The following is a 16,395-nucleotide window of genomic DNA, read 5'->3' as shown; positions in this document are numbered from 1 at the left end:
ACTAAGCCCTAAAGGGACAAAGTATTCTGTTACCGTTTTCCTTTTGCACCTACCAAGGGCTGAGAAGTTGAACGTTTGTTACAATCCCATCAATCTTTGAAATCATCTTTAGCGGTTCTAGTTATTGTTGCCGTTGTGCAGACGAGGTTACGGAGTAACAAGAGTTTGGGAAATTTGATCACAGTCCCATAGATAGTGACCTCAGGACTCAAACCCGGAGCCTTATGCCTCCCTTTGCACCTCCTTTTAACAGGCCGCCTCTCCAGCGGGGGCCGGCAGGCACCAGAAGCCTCAGGGAAGCTTACAGCAAAGGAGGTGTCCGCATTGCTTCTCGGAGCTTTTGGCCTCTTGCTCAGAGCTTTGTCCTCTCCCAGCTGGGCCCTCGGTGCTGTGAGCTGTGGAGACAGAACGTCCCACAGGGAGGGTTTAAGAATGGAAGAAGAGGGGCGCCTGGGTGGCTCAGTTGGTTAGGTGTCCGACTTCGGCGCAGGTCATGATCTCGCGGTCCGTGAGTTCAAGCCCCGCGTCAGGCTCTGTGCTGATGGCTCGGAGCCTGGAGCCTGTTTTGGATTCTGTGTCTCCCTCTCTCTCTGACCCTCTCCCGTTCACACTCTGTCTCTCTCTGTCTCAAAAATAAATAAACGTTAAAAAAAAAAATTAAAAAAAAAAAAAGAATGGAGGAAGAGAAGGGGAGGGGGAAGGGGGGTGGGGGTGTGCCTGGATAAAGCAGTCAGACAGAACATCTGTGATCCCACCTGTAATGTGCCCAGATCTCTGTTAGGTGTCAGGGGAACATGGAGAAGCTGCTGCCTGGTCCCTGCCCTCAGGGCACTGATCTGGAGGAGGAGCCCTGGGCTGCCAGGCCAAGGATGCCACTGCCATCGCGTGCACATCGGTGACCACATCTACGTCGAGAGAGGGTCACCGTGCAGCTGATGGAGGGTCTGAACCCACTGTCTTTAGCAGGGGCTGCAGTGTGTAGGCATCCCGAACAGTGCTTCGATGTGAATTCCTAATTCTGACGCCTCTTGCGTTTTGCCTTCTAGTTCTGGCCAGGAATGATACAAACAGGGCAGCCGGGATCCTCACAAGAGTAAGTGCAAGGAGGGGCCCGCAGTGATGGCAAGGGTCTGGTCACAGCCCAACCCCGGGTGGCGTTTCTCTAGGATGACTCCGCCTCGGGGCTTGCGGGAGAAAGGAGATTTAACCTGAGATCGCCAGAGTCATCTCCCATTATCCACCGAGGCCAGTAGCAGCAAAGAGACTGCTTAAGTCCAGCTCACAGCCACCTTAAGTATTAGTGTCCAGCGGGAGACAGGGAGAGAGGCCCCCTCCCTTCATGGCTTTGGAGGCCAGAGCCCGGGGTCTTCCTGAGAAGTGCCTTCCTGAGAGAGGACGGTGGAGGCGATCCTATAGCCCAGCCCATGCTGGCTTTCCCGGTGGTAAGGGCAGCCGAGAGACCATCCTGCTTGAAGCGGGCCTTGTAAACTGGAAGCTGAGGGTGGTCTGGAGATAAAAACAGAAAGGAAATCCTGCCCACCTGTTCTCAAAAGAACTTGAGCTGTTTGGCCAAGAGAAGGAGCCTGAAGCACGTCCCAAACCTTGCCTGGGAGTGGTGACCCCTGACCTGGGTCGTGGCAGGGACGAGAAGAGAGGGTCCAGTAGATGTCACAGCGTACGGGAATCGTGCTGGGGTCTCTCCAGCTTGTCCCACTGAAGCGGTGTGAGGCTTGATGGTTGGGTCCCCAGCACCATGCTGGCCCGTCTCAATCAGAGGGAGTCACCGTCTCTGTCTCGGCAGAGCTCTGCCTGGGCTGTGCTACCACCTGCAAGCAGGGAACCTTAATTGGGGGGGTGTGGGGGTGGCAGGTTGGGCCCCAGCACTGGGAGGCCAAGGCAAGACCTGGGGAGTAGAGTAACCACTGCTATAGTCTCGATTTATGACTCTGTCCGCCCCTCCGCCCCCAGCGTCAAGCCCTTCGTGCAGCAGGCCTACCCCATCCAGCCAGCGGTCACAGCCCCCATTCCAGGTGAGTCTCCCAGCGGCTCCCTCGTGGAGAGTGTCCCACGCAGCTGGCAGCCAGCCCGTCACACTGTGTTCCACGGCAGTGCAACCCCCCACCCCCACCCCCACCCTGTAGGTTCGTGGGTGCCCCTCCCTCACCCCTACTTTCCTTAAGGCTGGAAGTCAGGAGGGGCATGGATGTGTCCAGTGCCCCCAGTCTCCTCCGCCCAGGAGCTCTTCAGATGGGTTTTTACAGAAAAGGAAAGCCGGGGGCTTCTGGCTGGCTCAGTCAGTAGAGCATGTGACTCTTGATCTTGAGGTCATGAGTTCAAGTCCCACATTGGGCAGAGAATTTACTTAACAAAAAGAAAGGGAGGAAGATTTAGATATGTCAGTTATATCTCAATTGCAAAGTGGGAAGAAAAAAAAAAGAAAGAAAAGGGAAGCCCATCACTTTCGCCAAGACACTGGGTCACCCTTGGAAGGGGAAGTTGTGGTGATTCCTTCCTTCCTTCCTCATCATAAACAGGCTGGATTGGGCAGTCCACGTCTTGAGAGCAGATAAGGTTTATTTACCCTTCCTTATGTCAGTAGGTTTCAGTTCCTTGCACCCTTTCTTTAACGAAGAGTTTCCAGGGAAGTCTTGACCAGGAAACCCAAATCTCGCCCGCGTACCTGCCCCATCCCCCCCACCTGTGCGCCTGGAGTCACTTAGCTGAACTATCCCCAGATGAGATGTGTGTTCATGTGTTACCCTCTTTTCTGACGCCATGGAACATTCTGAGAGAGAGAGAGAGAATTCTGTAGTGCTCATGACCACAGTCTTAGGAAAAGAGATTGGGGGTTGGGGGGGCGCCTGGGTGACTCAGTTGGTTAAGCGTCCGACTCTTGATCTTGGCTCAGGTCATGATCTCCTGGTTCATGAGACTGAGTCCTGTGTCGGGAGGCTTCTGTCCACACCTGCTTGGGATTCTCTTTCTCCCTCTCTCTCTGCCCCTCCCCTGCTCTTGTGCTGTAAATCAATCAATCAATCAATAAATAAATAAATAAATAAATAAGGGAGAGAGGAAGGAAAAGAGGAGGGAGGGGGGAGAGAGAGAGGGAAGGAAGGAGGGAGGGAGGGAAGGAGGGAGAGAAGGAAGGGAGGGAAGGAAGGAAGGAAGAAGGGAGGGAGGGAAGGAAGGAAGGGAGGAGGGAGGGAGGGAAGGAGGGAGATGAGCCAACCCAAGAAGTGCCCGGTAGGCCCAGTGTCTCAGAGGATCTTTGCAGGATTCACCTGGGCTCTTTCAGCCTCTCTGGCCTTGGTCCCCAGCTGGGCCCCTTATCCAGGGTGAGGTGTCTGCCAGCCCTTAAACTGGGCTGAAGTTGGCCTTGAGAGGAGCCACATGACCATTGAGCCTCCGGGGTCCTTGGCCAGAACCCCACCACCGCCTGACGTAATTCTACCCCTGGCCTCTGGCGGAGGGGGACTGTTGGCCTTTCCTCCCGGCTCAGCTGTTGTGCAGGGCCCTGCCCCGGTATCGGCATGAGACCCAAGGGGACGAGGCTCACAGCCTCCTTTAGAGGTGACGATTGGTCTTTCAGGTTTTGAGCCTGCGTCAGCCCCAGCTCCCTCAGTCCCAGCCTGGCAGGGCCGCTCCATCGGCACAACCAAACTTCGCCTGGTGGAATTCTCAGCCTTCCTCGAACAGCAGCGAGACCCAGACTCGGTGAGTGTACTGCGAGGTGTGCCTTGAATCCCATCCCGTTCACCTTCCCCCGCCTCTGCCTTCCTTCTCCTTTCCCCCTGCCTCATGCCTGACAAACAACCTGCATGTAAATGGGCCTGCGGGAGATGAGCCAGGCCAACTTCCAATTAAGTAGAAAGGTATTTGTGTTGACAAATAGGTAGAATCTTAGAGCCAAATGCTCTGTGCCTCATACTCCGGGGAAGGCTGGAGCTGGAAGGGAAAGGCCTTAATAGGCTCTCGTGTTTAATAAAACGTAACAGTAGGTGGCAGTTACTGAACCCTGACGTGGGGCTGGCACTGTGCAAAGCTGTTTATATACATGGTCACTTTTTATCCCCACAAAAACCCTACAAGGGCGGGTAGCATCTGACAGATGAGGAAACAGAGAGATTAACTTCTCAAAAGTCACACAGGTAATACCTGTTAGAGTCGAGATTCCAATCCCTGTCTTTAAAACTCAAGCCTAAGCATTTAGCTTAGTTATTCTATACTGTCTTTGCTTGTTTTCTCAAGATAGCAAGTGGTCCTCTTCTTAAGGAGAAGTAACAAGATGGTATTTTAGCAGTTTGATGCAGAACGCGTTGCATTATAATACAAATACCAGTCACAATGGCATCTGGACTCTGTGTGTCATTTTCTTCTTTTCTGTCTTCACCACCCCATCCAGCACCCGCCACACCATTGTTTCTCAGCCTGTGCCATTATTTCCCATACATATGTGAGCCTCCCTTTCCTACCCGATGAGCCCCGGACCCTTCCTTCACTCCCACTCCTTGGCTGTGAGAATGAGCATTGCATCTGTGTGTGGGTGAGCCCAAGGCAAAAATGCAGGAATCAGGAGGTTTGTCTTCGGGATCTTCACCAACTTCTTTCTGCACACTCTATCTCACCCTCCCCCCACCCCCCACCCCCCACCCCCAGCCCCAATCTCGGGCTCCCAACGCCCAGAGGTCCCAGGCTCCCTGTGAGTTCACCGCCTTGCTGTCATTCCCTCGTCAGCAGAAAGTATCATGGGTGAGTTCACCATCCATCGTAAATACCAGCACACTGAACGATTGGAGGTGACCTCTCCGGGGTGTTTGTACTTGAGCTCAGTCGAGAGCCTCTGATGGTGGCATCAGGGAGACACCGCGAGCCATCACCAGAGTGGAGACCTAGGGGGAGCCTGTGTGTGGACCGCTGACACTTCTGTCTACGAATTGTGAACTCTGGGAGCTGGTAGTAAAACAGAGCCTGCTCCAAAACTAGGGAAAAAAATGAAGAAAGGGATGTAAAGTAAATCATTGGGCCCATTGAGGCAAGTTACTGGGGCCAGGGAGGGAAGGGCCAGCTGGATCGCTCTTCTTACGTGGCTGAGCGGTTTTATAGGAAGGGTGGTGGCGATGGCTTAAAATCTTTCTCTGTGAGAGGCACTGAGATGAACAAACATGAAGATTATCCTCCTGGTTCTTTGTTTCTTCTTCTTTCTGGAAAGTACAGGGGATTCTTTGGCCAAAGTCTGGGTTTCGGCCCAGGAATGCTTTTCACTTTGCCTCACGTGTGTTTGTATGGCACCTGGTTCCTTACAGAGTACGCTGTAATCGATTATTTCATTCTGTCCCCATAGGGCCCCATGACTAAATGGTTTGCCCTATTTTACAGATGAAGAAACCGAGGCCCAGACAATGTTAAGACAACTTAAGATGTTTAGCAAATAAGCACAGGGATCAGGAGCCCAAATCTATTCCGTTATACTCTTTTGACTACCCTAAACCATCCCCAGCTTTGAAGTTCTCTCTCTTCAGTACACATACCTCCTGTGTGGCAAATCTCTCTCTTTGCTTGTGACCATTTTTTAAGGAACAGAACTCCCAACGCACTGGGAAGCAAAAGTCCCAAGATGGTAGTTGTTTTCCCTGGTTAAAACACGATAGAATGTTTTATCGCAATAAAAAAAATTTTTATTTGATGAAAACGCCTATGGCAGCCCCATCTTGTGACTGTCCTCTCCAATCATGGACCCATTAGGACCCGGAATCTCCAGTCTCTCTTTTTGTTGTTGTTAGTGTTGATTTGGCTTCACGTTGTGAATCCCTAGATTCCTTCAGTCCAATCTGTAAACATTTACGAGCACCTGCACATGCGTGCGCAGTGTCTGCCCACGTGGGGTGTAACATCTAATGGGGGGGACACACACAAAGCACCAGCCACTCATGAAGAGGTCATCGTGAAGTATGGTGGGGTTTCAGAAGGAAGAGCATCAAATGCCGCGAGCGATTAACGGCACAGGGCAGACTCCCTTGAGGAAGTAACCTTAGGTAGAGGATTGATCTAGCCCGAGGAAGAATAAGGGAGAAGAACATTCCAGACGTGATGACTCTGAGTATATAAAGGAGTAAGTGAAAGTTGGTAAACAGTTTTGTAAAGGCAGGACCCACCACCTCCTTGGAATACAGTCCAGAGGTACGTGTTTCGTACGTGTTTAGGATTACACATGATAATCCGACTGGTTCGACTGGATTTGGCCTTTTACCGATGGAGGAAAAGGTTTGGCTCTAAAGACTGGACTTTAGCACATGACTTCAGAGGCCCCGAAATAAATGCGAGGCCTGGCATGAGTCAACACCCTTGGGCCTCTTGAGAACATAATTATATTTTAAGGGGACACGAGTTGGGGACTGAAAGAAATTGGAATCATTCAACAGCTACATTTTAAACACTTACTACATGCCAGCCACTGTTTCAGGTGTTAGGGATTCAACAGCAGAGGAAGCTAATCCCCATTGTCATAGAGGCTGTGTTCTAGAGAAGACAAACCAGAAATGCGCGCGCACACACACACACACACACACACACACACACACCCATGTGGAGTGATGTTGGTGCTGAAGTGAATATAACAGTCTTTCACAGTGTGAAAATTACTCGTCCTTTAGATTAAAAAAGTATAATTTCTGAAAGTAATAATACCATCTAATACATATGTTGGTGTTGCTGGCTTGCGTCATGATGTTAAAAGCATGTCTGTCAGTGCCAACCAAAGCTGTATCACTGTTGTGAAATTATGTCGTTTCCTTTGTAAACACCAGTCTCACTTTTCATGTGGCTCCTCACATTCCTGGGTTCTGGACCCTTAGTTTGCAGGGGTACACAAATGGATTTAATGTGTACAAGTGAATACACGGGGGATTGTGAATAGTAGCATATGGGTTAATTTTAGGAGAAACGTGAGGGCTTGAAGGATGAGTCTTACCGAAGGAGGAAGCAGGGGAACCTTGGGAGAACAAGGTGACTAATTGAAATTTGGGGGGGAGAATTAACAAAACTATTTAAAGCTGAGTGAGAGGGTCTCAAGCACCAGCTTCTCAGATTACATAATGTGTACTTTATTTTGCAACTACAGAGCGCTAGGGTGCTGTTACAATGAATGTAACACTTCGGGCCCAAGGTCACACTGAAAAACGTGGAGCTTGTGGATGGTTTCTTTGGCTCTCAGACTTTCTGTGCTTCTCGGGCTTTAATTTTACTGTATTTTTGTTCCAACTCTAGGAAATTGTAAAGCCATCTAAAAGAAACTCAACTGGTATCTTTTAACAATTTGGGATGTATACAGTGTTTAGAATTTAACATTAGACACGTACACACATACAGATGTGCCCCCCCCCACTTCTTTCTCAGGGCTCAGCCTCCTTGGAGTCACGGGCTTATAGGCAGTGGTGACAAAAGGCAAACAAATAAATGAGTGCCCTGCGTCTTGCGCTGTTTTTCACTAGTGATTTCTTTCATCTTTATCACAGCCCTGTGAGGTTGGTAATTCTATTCCTTTTTATAGAAGAGGCCTGGAGAGAGAGCTGGTTTAAGGGTGGCCGTGGCCAGCGTTGAACCCTGCTGGTACTGTCCCCCAGGAGGAGATGAGGCACGAACACACACTTTTGTAGCAACAGAGGCAAGAGGAGAACCTGGTTTGCCACATCCCCAGTCTAGGGCGGCCTCCCTGGTACCAGCTCTTCTGGAAAGTCACTCTTCGGTTCACTACGCGCATCACCACTGCCGCCACCGAAGACTTCTTCCTGACTGCCATCCCTGGCGATACTGGCTGCTGGTAATATTCCGCAGTACAGTAGAGGCAGTGGCCGACGCCGTGCATCATTTTATTTAATCCTGTGACACAGCCTGCCCCATGTTAGGCAGTCACTTGTCATTGGACACGGGATGGAGGTCCAGGCCTGCTGACTCTGCAGCCGGAGACGATGACCAAAGAGCTGCAAGATCCACTTGTATCTTCATTTTGTAGTCCGTAGCTCCGCGAAATCTGTGAGGAGCGAAGGAAGAGTAATCCAGGCGGCGAGCGCCCCCTGCTGGCTCTGCATCGTGTACAAACCAGACGGCAGCATTTCCCCAAATCGGTGGTTGTTTATATTGGTGGAAAACCAGCAAGTCAGTCCCTCTGTTACCTTTGGCTCCACTTGAAGCTAAGAGAAAAACAGCAGAGGGTGAAGAAAGGGAGGAAGAATCGAAACAACAAAGACTATTTTAGAAGTGGTTAGTAATGCTTGAAAATGCACTCTTCTACATGATTTCACTGTTGCGTATCAAAGGACTTCCGAATGTTAAGTGCAAGATCCTCCACCCAGGGTGGGCTGTTTAGAAGCACCTTGCCTGAAATCTGGCCAAGGGAGCCAGCTGCTCCTTTAGGCGGGTGAAAACCTGGGCTCACCGTCTGTGCGCGGGGAGTGGTTTTTCCTGATAAAGCCTAGCCAACTTCCTCCATCCCTACCCTGGGACGCGGCAGGTTCCTCCAGCCCTCCTGCAGCCCGGGCCACATCCGGCCCCACAGCTGGCAGCCCCCCACTGGTTCAGACTTCCCAGGCACAGGATTTTTCTGGATGCCAGGGCAAGCAGCACCATATGCAGGAAGAGAGTGTGTGAGTTTACTTAGGTAGGAGTTCATACAGCCAGAGAAGGGAAGGCGGTGGATTGGAGAAGGAAGGACAAGGAGAGTATTCTCTTTCGGTTGGGAAGCAGCACTGCTTTGCAGAAAAAGGAGGGGAGCTCTGTGACGGGTACAGGTTTTTCCCTGAACAGGGAAAGCACACCTCGACTCACTACGGCAGCGATGACTGTTGCTGGCACTGACTGAGCTGTTTTAAAAGCACCGTATGCCAAGTATGTTCACATGGATACTGTTCTTCTCTCCAGTCTGTCAGTAAAGGAACAGAGGCTCAGAAACACGAGGGTACGTTATCAAGATCCATCGGCAGGAAGTGGCCGTGCCAAGGTTTGGCTCCACTCGGTGTTCTTAACCACCTCACTGTACCTTTGAAGAAATAAAGAAATTATTCAAACAGAAAGACAGCTGCCTTCCAAACTGTGAGCTCCCTAAGCATAGGCTGGATGTAAACAGTTCCCTTCACCTTGGGTAGAGAGTTGGGCTGGGTCTCCCCCAAGCTCCTTTTCCAACCTGGGGCACCATGGTTCTTCTCAGGATTTGGGGCAGAGGAGTAAAAGAGGCAAAGAAGATTGCCACCTGGACTTCAGAACACATCTCCCATCATGCTGCGGTGGCAACATGTGTATTCTGGTGGAACGAGAAGGCTCTATCTGAATTCTTACCAGCTGTGTGAGATTGGGGACCAGTGGACTCAGCCTGACTCCAGTCTGTTCGTGGACATAATGGTCTTCACTGTATTGCTGTGACAGTGAACGTGAGTAGGATCCCTGGACATGTCGACAATTCCACAAAGCTACTTAAGACCTGAGCGCCTTGTAGTAATGTAGCAGGAAGTTGGGCCAGAGATAAGGAAGGGACCAGGCTCGAGGGGCTATGCTCACCAGGTGGTTTGGACCCTGTTGAAATTCAGCGGGGAGCCAGAATGATTTTTGTTTTAATTTTTTAATGTTTATTTATTTTTGAGAGACAGAGACAGAGCATGAGTGGGGGAGGGGCAGAGAGCGAGGGAGACACAGGATCCGAAGCAGGCTCCGGGCTCTGAGCTTGTCAGCACAGAGCCCGACACGGGGCTCGAACTCACGGGCCGCGAGATCATGACCTGAGCCGAAGTCGGACGCTTAACCGACTGAGCCACCCAGGCGCCCCGCAGAGATTTTAATACATATACCGGGTAATGTGAATATCCTCACTCCTCTTTTGAAAGACAAGATGTGGTCAGATGTGTGTTCCAGGAGAATGACCTTGGCAACTGGTTAGAAAGCAGGCTGGGGGAGGGGAGTGACTTTCCAGTCCAGGTAATGTGGCAAGGACCAAACGAAGGCAGTGGCCTGGACATGCCCAGGGGGATACAAAACAGAGAATGTCAGAGGGGAGCGACATCGTGTTGATAAAATTAAAAGGCCTTGGGGATTAATTAGCTGTGGGAGGAAGAGCATAATGGGATGACTGTTTTTGAGACCAGGGATGGCGCTGTAATTTGAAGAGCCGAGGAACAGAGAAGAAAGCAGGATTGCTAGGAGCTGGCCTGTCTGCTAATGCTCTTGCTTCTTGTCAAAATGAACTTGGCTGGAACGGGTATTGGAAACAGAGAACCTCAGCGTCTTTAGGTAGCTGAGCCTAGTAATCAGCTTCTAGATAGCGTGGCCAGATATTTGAAGTTTGTCTGAATCCAAAGCCCGTGGTTTAAGGAGTTTGAGGAGACGTAGAAGCAGTAACCACCATTCAGGGAGATCTTATGTTCTAAGCATTCTTCCGTGCATTTCCTCGCAGCGTGACATGGAGGGGACAGGGACTGGGACGATCTTGCGAGGACAAGGATGTGCACCCCAGCCCCACCCCTCTGGGGGGCCCACCTGCAGTTCTGCAGGTTACCCCGCAGATAACCTTACTCTTTTCCACGAAGACAGGTGGTCACTGTGGCCCCAGGAGCAATTTAATTCTCGTATTTTTATAGCTCCTTTCAACGGCCTAAATTCACAGATCAACGAAAATTCCTTGGTCGGATCACAGATCCTGGTTTTGGTTTGGAAAATGTGACCGGTGCAGCTCGAAGGACATGTACCATTGTTGAGGACTGTGGCAAAGAGAAAGGCGGGTGGTTTGTATGGGGAGTCGATTGGAGGAGTAAAGGAATGAGCTCCGAAGCAAGGTTAAAACTCCACGGACTGCCAGGAGAATCCCTGCCTGTGTCACGGACAGGGTGAAGACTTAGGGCAGGGTTTCTCTGGAGAAGTTTCTAGGCCCTGCGGTGGCTATTGAGGCAGCGCTTCATCTCGGAATGGGGTCGTGCTTTCACGGGAAACCGCTGTTTGGCCGGATGCAGTTGCCGGTCCTTCAGAAGAGAGGCTCCTTCTCGCACCCCAGTTCGTGGCGTGGCAGGTGGATCTCATGAACAGCAGACCTGCCTACCAGCACCTTTTCCTAAACTTGTTTAGGAAGCAGCTCCCTGTGGTTCACGCAGAACTGTCCTGTTCACTGTTTCGTTTGCCCTTCACACTGACCCCTGGAGAAGAGCCAGCAAGGTGTCATCTGCGTTCGGATGAGGGAGTCAAGACCCAGAAAGGTTAAGCAGCTTGCCCCCGGCCACACCGCTCAGCAACGCCAAAGCCCGGCTTCTAATCCCTGTGTTGTTAATGGACGCCCCATGTGCTCGGAATAAATGGTCAGAGTGCACATTTGGCCTTCCCGCTTCTCCAAGGGAGGCTACAGCTGGTCCGACGGTTGGCTGCGCCCAGTGTTTAAATGCTTCTCCCCCCAGGTTTTTCTGGAAGGACACAAGCGAGGCGGTGTTCCTGGGTGACGGCTCAGTGTGGCGTGCTGTGGTTTTCCCCGCTCTGTCTTGCGTGCTGCCCGGCGGCCCCCGCTGCCCATCCTCACCCAGCTGTACCCTCGCACAGCAGTGGGTGGTTTATCCTCGTGTGGGAGCTGCGCTGGGCACTCGCCATCCTTTTTCATTGCCATTGGGGGATGAGGCAATTGAAAGCATCTGGAAATCTGGGTTTTATGGACGTTTCACAGAGGCCCGGCCAGGCTCCCATCTGCTTTCCGGGGTGGGTCAGCTCTCCACGCCCGCCTCCTGCCCGGGTGCCGTCCCTGCGCACGGCCCACGGGCCTTTGCAGCTGCACCTCTGCGGGGAAGACCCGCTTCTCTCTGAGAAAACAGCAGCCCCTCTCTAACCGTGGTGGTGGAAATGGGAGGCAGGGCCGAGGGGGTGCATCCTGGTGTGAGATCTGGGCAGGAAAGACCCAATTTGCTCCTTAAGTCTTTGCTCTCAGTGCTGTTTGTTTCTGAGAAGGGCACAGGGCAGGGGACGAAGCCAAGTAGCCAGGATAGGGCTGGTGCCTCTGAGCCCTTAGCTGAGGAGAGGCCCTACCGGAGTTTGAGCCCGGCCAAGCCCTGCCCGTCCCCCCACTGCCTCCAGGCGCTGAATGTGCAGGTCATTCTGGTTGGCCCGGCCCTACAGCCACTCCCTGCAGGGCCCAGGGGTTATCGCAGGTTGCCCAGGCTGCCCCGGGGGAGGGGTGTCTGGACAGAGCCCAGGCAGGCGAGGGACAGGAAGCAAAGGTAGGTGATTTGTCCCTGTTCTGTTCCAACTTGTACATGAGCATCCCTTGACATGAGTTATTCGTCTTGGTTTCTTTAAATTCCTAAGTGGATTATGATTTTTCTGGTGGTATTATTTGACAGCAGTCATTTTTCAAGGTTTTACTACGTTCTTCACATACTTGGGATTTTTGAAACAAGTTTAGGAAAAGACCGCCATCTTTATGTCGGACGGTGTAGTGCAGCTCTGGGCGTGTCTGAGGAAGCGGCACCAAGGCCAAGGGCCAGGGTTTTTCTCTCCCCCTTTTCACAAAAAGGGAACTGCCTCATCAGAGGTCCCTGAAGTAGAATCCGGTAGCAGTTCTTCTTTCGAAAAAGAGAAAAGAAAGTCAAAATCAAACCCGAGTGGCCACTTTGGGGAGTTCGGTTTGTCTCATCTGTGGTGAGGGGCACTTTCAAGGACAGGTTCTGCGCGTTTCAGAGAGCGGACACTGACCAGTCTGAAGGATAATAACGAGTTAGGTGCAAGCACAGCACTATGTATTTCCCACACATTATCTGCTTTAACCCTTGTGATGCTCCTTCAAGGTGGGTTCTCTGCTTCTCCTACGTTCCACATGTGGAAGCTGTCCCGGATGGCTGGACCCAACGCCCCCGCTAGGAAGTGCCACCCAAGCCAGATTTGGCCGCAGACCCTGACTGACTCCAGAGTTCGGGCCCTCGGGGCTCCCTCTGCAGCCTCCCCAAGCAGCAGAGAGGAGAGGAGAGCCAGGAGCGAGGTAGAAAGTGACCTCACAACAGATTTGGGAGAGGAGGAAATGTCCTTTGTGAAACGCCCAGGGTAGCTAAATAACCCGTTGCAAGGTAGCTTTGTTGAGTTTTTAGGGTAACATTCACCCTTGTCACTGTTTACACACTGTTTACACATTCTTCTGCTGGGAAGAATGGCTAGAGGGATTGTAACGACGAAAAGAGAAAATGAGCATGTTCCCAGGTCAAAAGAAATCTGTGTATTCAGGTTGTGTCAGGGGCTGCCAAGCTGTGAGACGTCCTTGATCCAGGTGGGACTTTGCTGGTGCAACATTGTGGTGTTTTTGGCGAACTGTCCAGGCAGACAAGGGTGCCTGTTTCTGCTGGGTCATTCTGAGGAGTTGAGCCATAGGAAGGCTCTGTGATCTGACCAAGTTCCCTTTGAGTCCAGGGAACTGTGGCCAACTAGAATAAACATCCTGAAGCACAACTCTTAATATTTTTGTTTCCCTTTATAGTTCTTTCTCTTCCTCAAAAAAACTCCATGATGTTCCAAGATAGTTTCTGATTGGCTGTTTATTTAATTCAATTAAGTCATATGTGTGCTTTGTATATAAGCCAAATTGAGCCAGACTCAGCCTATAAAGAAAAGCAGTGGTCCTCTGTCCCATGTCTCCCCACCTCCTGGTCCTTCTTCTTAGGGACAGGCACTTATAAAGCCTTTCAGCTATTTCTTTGTATATTATTGCCATATTCCCAAATAACATGATCATACTGTATATCTCAATCCATCAATTTTGGACATTTTTTGTTGACTTCTCGCTATGGAAGACCACACTTAGCTCTCTAAATAAATTTAGCACTTTTTTCCTGCCCATCCCCCAGTGGGGTTACATCACAATTTTTGGTTTAGTTAGCACTCAGCATTTGTATCACAAGCCTGTAAATTTTACATACAGCATGGTTAATGTGTGATGTGTTAGAACCATTTTCTTGATTGTAAACATTTTTTCCTGGGATTTGTCATTGCCTCTTTTTTTTTTTTTTTTTTTTTTAATTCGGTTTTTACATGCCCATACAAGTTCATCCTCAGCGTTTCTAACAGAGTTCTCATACTCTTCTCCAGATGGTCACATAAGTCAGGGGATCTTTCAAGTCCATTGTCCCCTTGGTGGCACCCCTCTGGCTCTCCATCCACCCTGGACCAGCTGCCGTCCAGGTCAGGGGCCCAGCTGCTAGCCTGTGCATTCTCTTACCTCTCTTCTGGATTAGGGCCCCATCTCCCTCTTGTGATTTATTCCCTCATTTTGTGAAAACATCCTCCGGCAGCTAGCTGGAATAGTTGGAGCCAGGGCGAATTTTCTGAAACCTTTACAAATCTGAGTGTGTTCAACTCTCACTCAGAGGTGATGGATAACTTGTTTCTCATCACGGTTTCCAACTTAGACTTGTGAACCCTTATTCACATCCCGTGAGTTCCACCTCTGTTCTCCTTGCTCATGAGTAACACTGTATGGTTAGTGCTGGAGAATAGTCATTCCTATCAAAAGAGCAGGTGAATGCTGATTTAAGTCATGTGATACACGGGAGAGGAAATGTTGACCGTCTTTATTCCCAACCCGCTCTATGGGAATCATTGAGAACATTTATTTACATGGGTAAATATATGATTCTGACTGTGGAGGCAATAGACTAGCTCCATACGGTGACTCTATAGGGTCTGTGAAGAAAAGGGTTTTGTGCTATTAACTCATGGATTCCCTGTGTCTAGCATAGTGCCTGGCATAGAATGGGCCATGGGAGTGCTGGTTTGTTCCACTGAAATCCACAAAAGAAATATGCAGAATGAACACCTTTTCTGTAGTTTGTCATTGAAATGTTGATAATCCACACATCCACTGGCCACCGCAGGAGACTTTTTTTTAATCATTGAACAAACCAACGCTAACCTCCTTTTTTGGTATCGAGGCAATCTAGTCTTAGGCTTTAGTGTCCATGACTTACTGACATTCACCCTGTTTCTGCTTATACATTGCCCCCAACACTTAACGATTTTTAGTTGCTGCTACTGGTGTTGTTTTTGCCAATATTTGTTTCCTGCCCTATACAATAGAATTGCCCTTTGTTGGTGCCGTGTGTCACCTTTAGCTTTGGGGAAACCACCATTGCTGAAAAGAAAATGGGATTTGTATGGGAAGGAGGAAGGGAAATCAGGTATTCACCCTGGCCTTCTTCCCTTATAAGGAGAACTGGCAGGATGGGAAGTAGTTAGAGCCTTACCGAATGGTTTGTAGAGTTTTGATTGCATCAAAACTTGAACCCAGACGTATCCAGTAGATCTCTTCCTTTCAGTCTTCTGGATTTGGGGGCGGAGGGATTCCTAACCTACCCAGGTTGAATTAAGGGGAGAGGGAAGGCTGTTTGTCTCACTGCTGTGGTCTCCAGGATACCTTCTTTAGTCCTTTGTATTCTTAGAAACAAAGTCACCTCTTGGCAGGAATCAAGCCACCCAGATGCCAGCAGTCAGGGTTTGGTTTCACGTCACCAGCTTTGGAGAGGCAGTGCCCGGTTTCCTTTGGCAAAGACAGCCTGCCCTTCTCCGTTCATTTCAGCCACTCGGGCACAAAGGTAACTTCCTCAAAATAGAAACCTTAGAAGAAGAGTCCGTCTGATGCATCTGCGAATCGTTATGTTTATCCTGAATTCTAATTTAACTTCTTAGAATTTTGCAAACACGAATCAGCTTTTTTCTCTTCTCTTTTCTCGAATCAACCATCAGAAAACGTAGATGTGAGTGAGTGAGAAGGGTCTAGACATTTTCTTCTGGGAGGCGGTGTGGTTGACGTTTGCGGCAAATGCTCAGGCTGTGGCATTGACAGGTCCAAGTTTTATTCTTAACTCTGGGACTATTCCCGGAAGTGTGACCTCAGGCAAGTCTGTTCATCTCTGAACTTCCATTTCCTTGTGTGTAATGACCTTAGTAAAATGCCCCTGCAGTGTCATTGTGAGGCTGGGATTACCTGAGGTCACATATATAGAAAGCACGTTGCCCGGAGCAGTGAATGGATACAACTCTTTTCCGTCCGTCAGGCACAGGAGAGGCCTACACCCCGGGAAGCTCATTATGAGTGGGCCACAATCGAGAATTTGAACGGTCACATGGCTTCGCAACTTGCTCCCAGCTCTTGGCTTACCTGTGCTTATTTTTTCTTTGCTGGGCCAAGGGGTAGCGAAAGCAGGAAAGTTCTTTTGCCTCTCCCCCCCCCCAGGATGGAGTCACCTCACATGATAGTAAACGACAACAGTAGGAATCTCAGCAGCCACAGTCGGTCCAATACCTCTTACGTGGTAGGCCCTATGCTGAGGGCCCTCTCTGCATGATCACCTTTCATCTTCAGACCCGCGGTGCAGTACACATGGTGTGTCCTTGTTGACC

The 16,395-nt window shown here is 50.2% G+C and overlaps 1 protein-coding gene across 10 annotated transcripts in view; it reads left to right on the top strand.

Annotated features, from left to right (window-relative positions):
• TEAD1 (TEA domain transcription factor 1) overlaps positions 1-16,395 on the top strand; it is a 269,913-nt gene that overhangs the window by 210,345 nt on the left and 43,173 nt on the right. For all 10 annotated transcript variants that reach the window (XM_040456839.1, XM_040456831.1, XM_040456829.1 and 7 more), the window contains 3 exons: positions 1,047-1,093; positions 1,969-2,030; positions 3,590-3,714. In XM_040456839.1, coding sequence (XP_040312773.1) covers positions 1,047-1,093; positions 1,969-2,030; positions 3,590-3,714 — 234 coding nt within the window. The remainder of the gene's footprint in view (positions 1-1,046; positions 1,094-1,968; positions 2,031-3,589; positions 3,715-16,395) is intronic.

The sequence above is a fragment of the Herpailurus yagouaroundi genome, unplaced genomic scaffold, assembly GCF_014898765.1.
Source record: "Herpailurus yagouaroundi ecotype Mexico unplaced genomic scaffold, PumYag 218, whole genome shotgun sequence".
In the NCBI taxonomy this organism is placed as follows: Eukaryota; Metazoa; Chordata; class Mammalia; order Carnivora; family Felidae; genus Herpailurus; species Herpailurus yagouaroundi.
The sequence above is the reverse complement of the archived record's forward strand: the minus strand, read 5'-3'. Positions and strand labels throughout refer to the sequence as shown.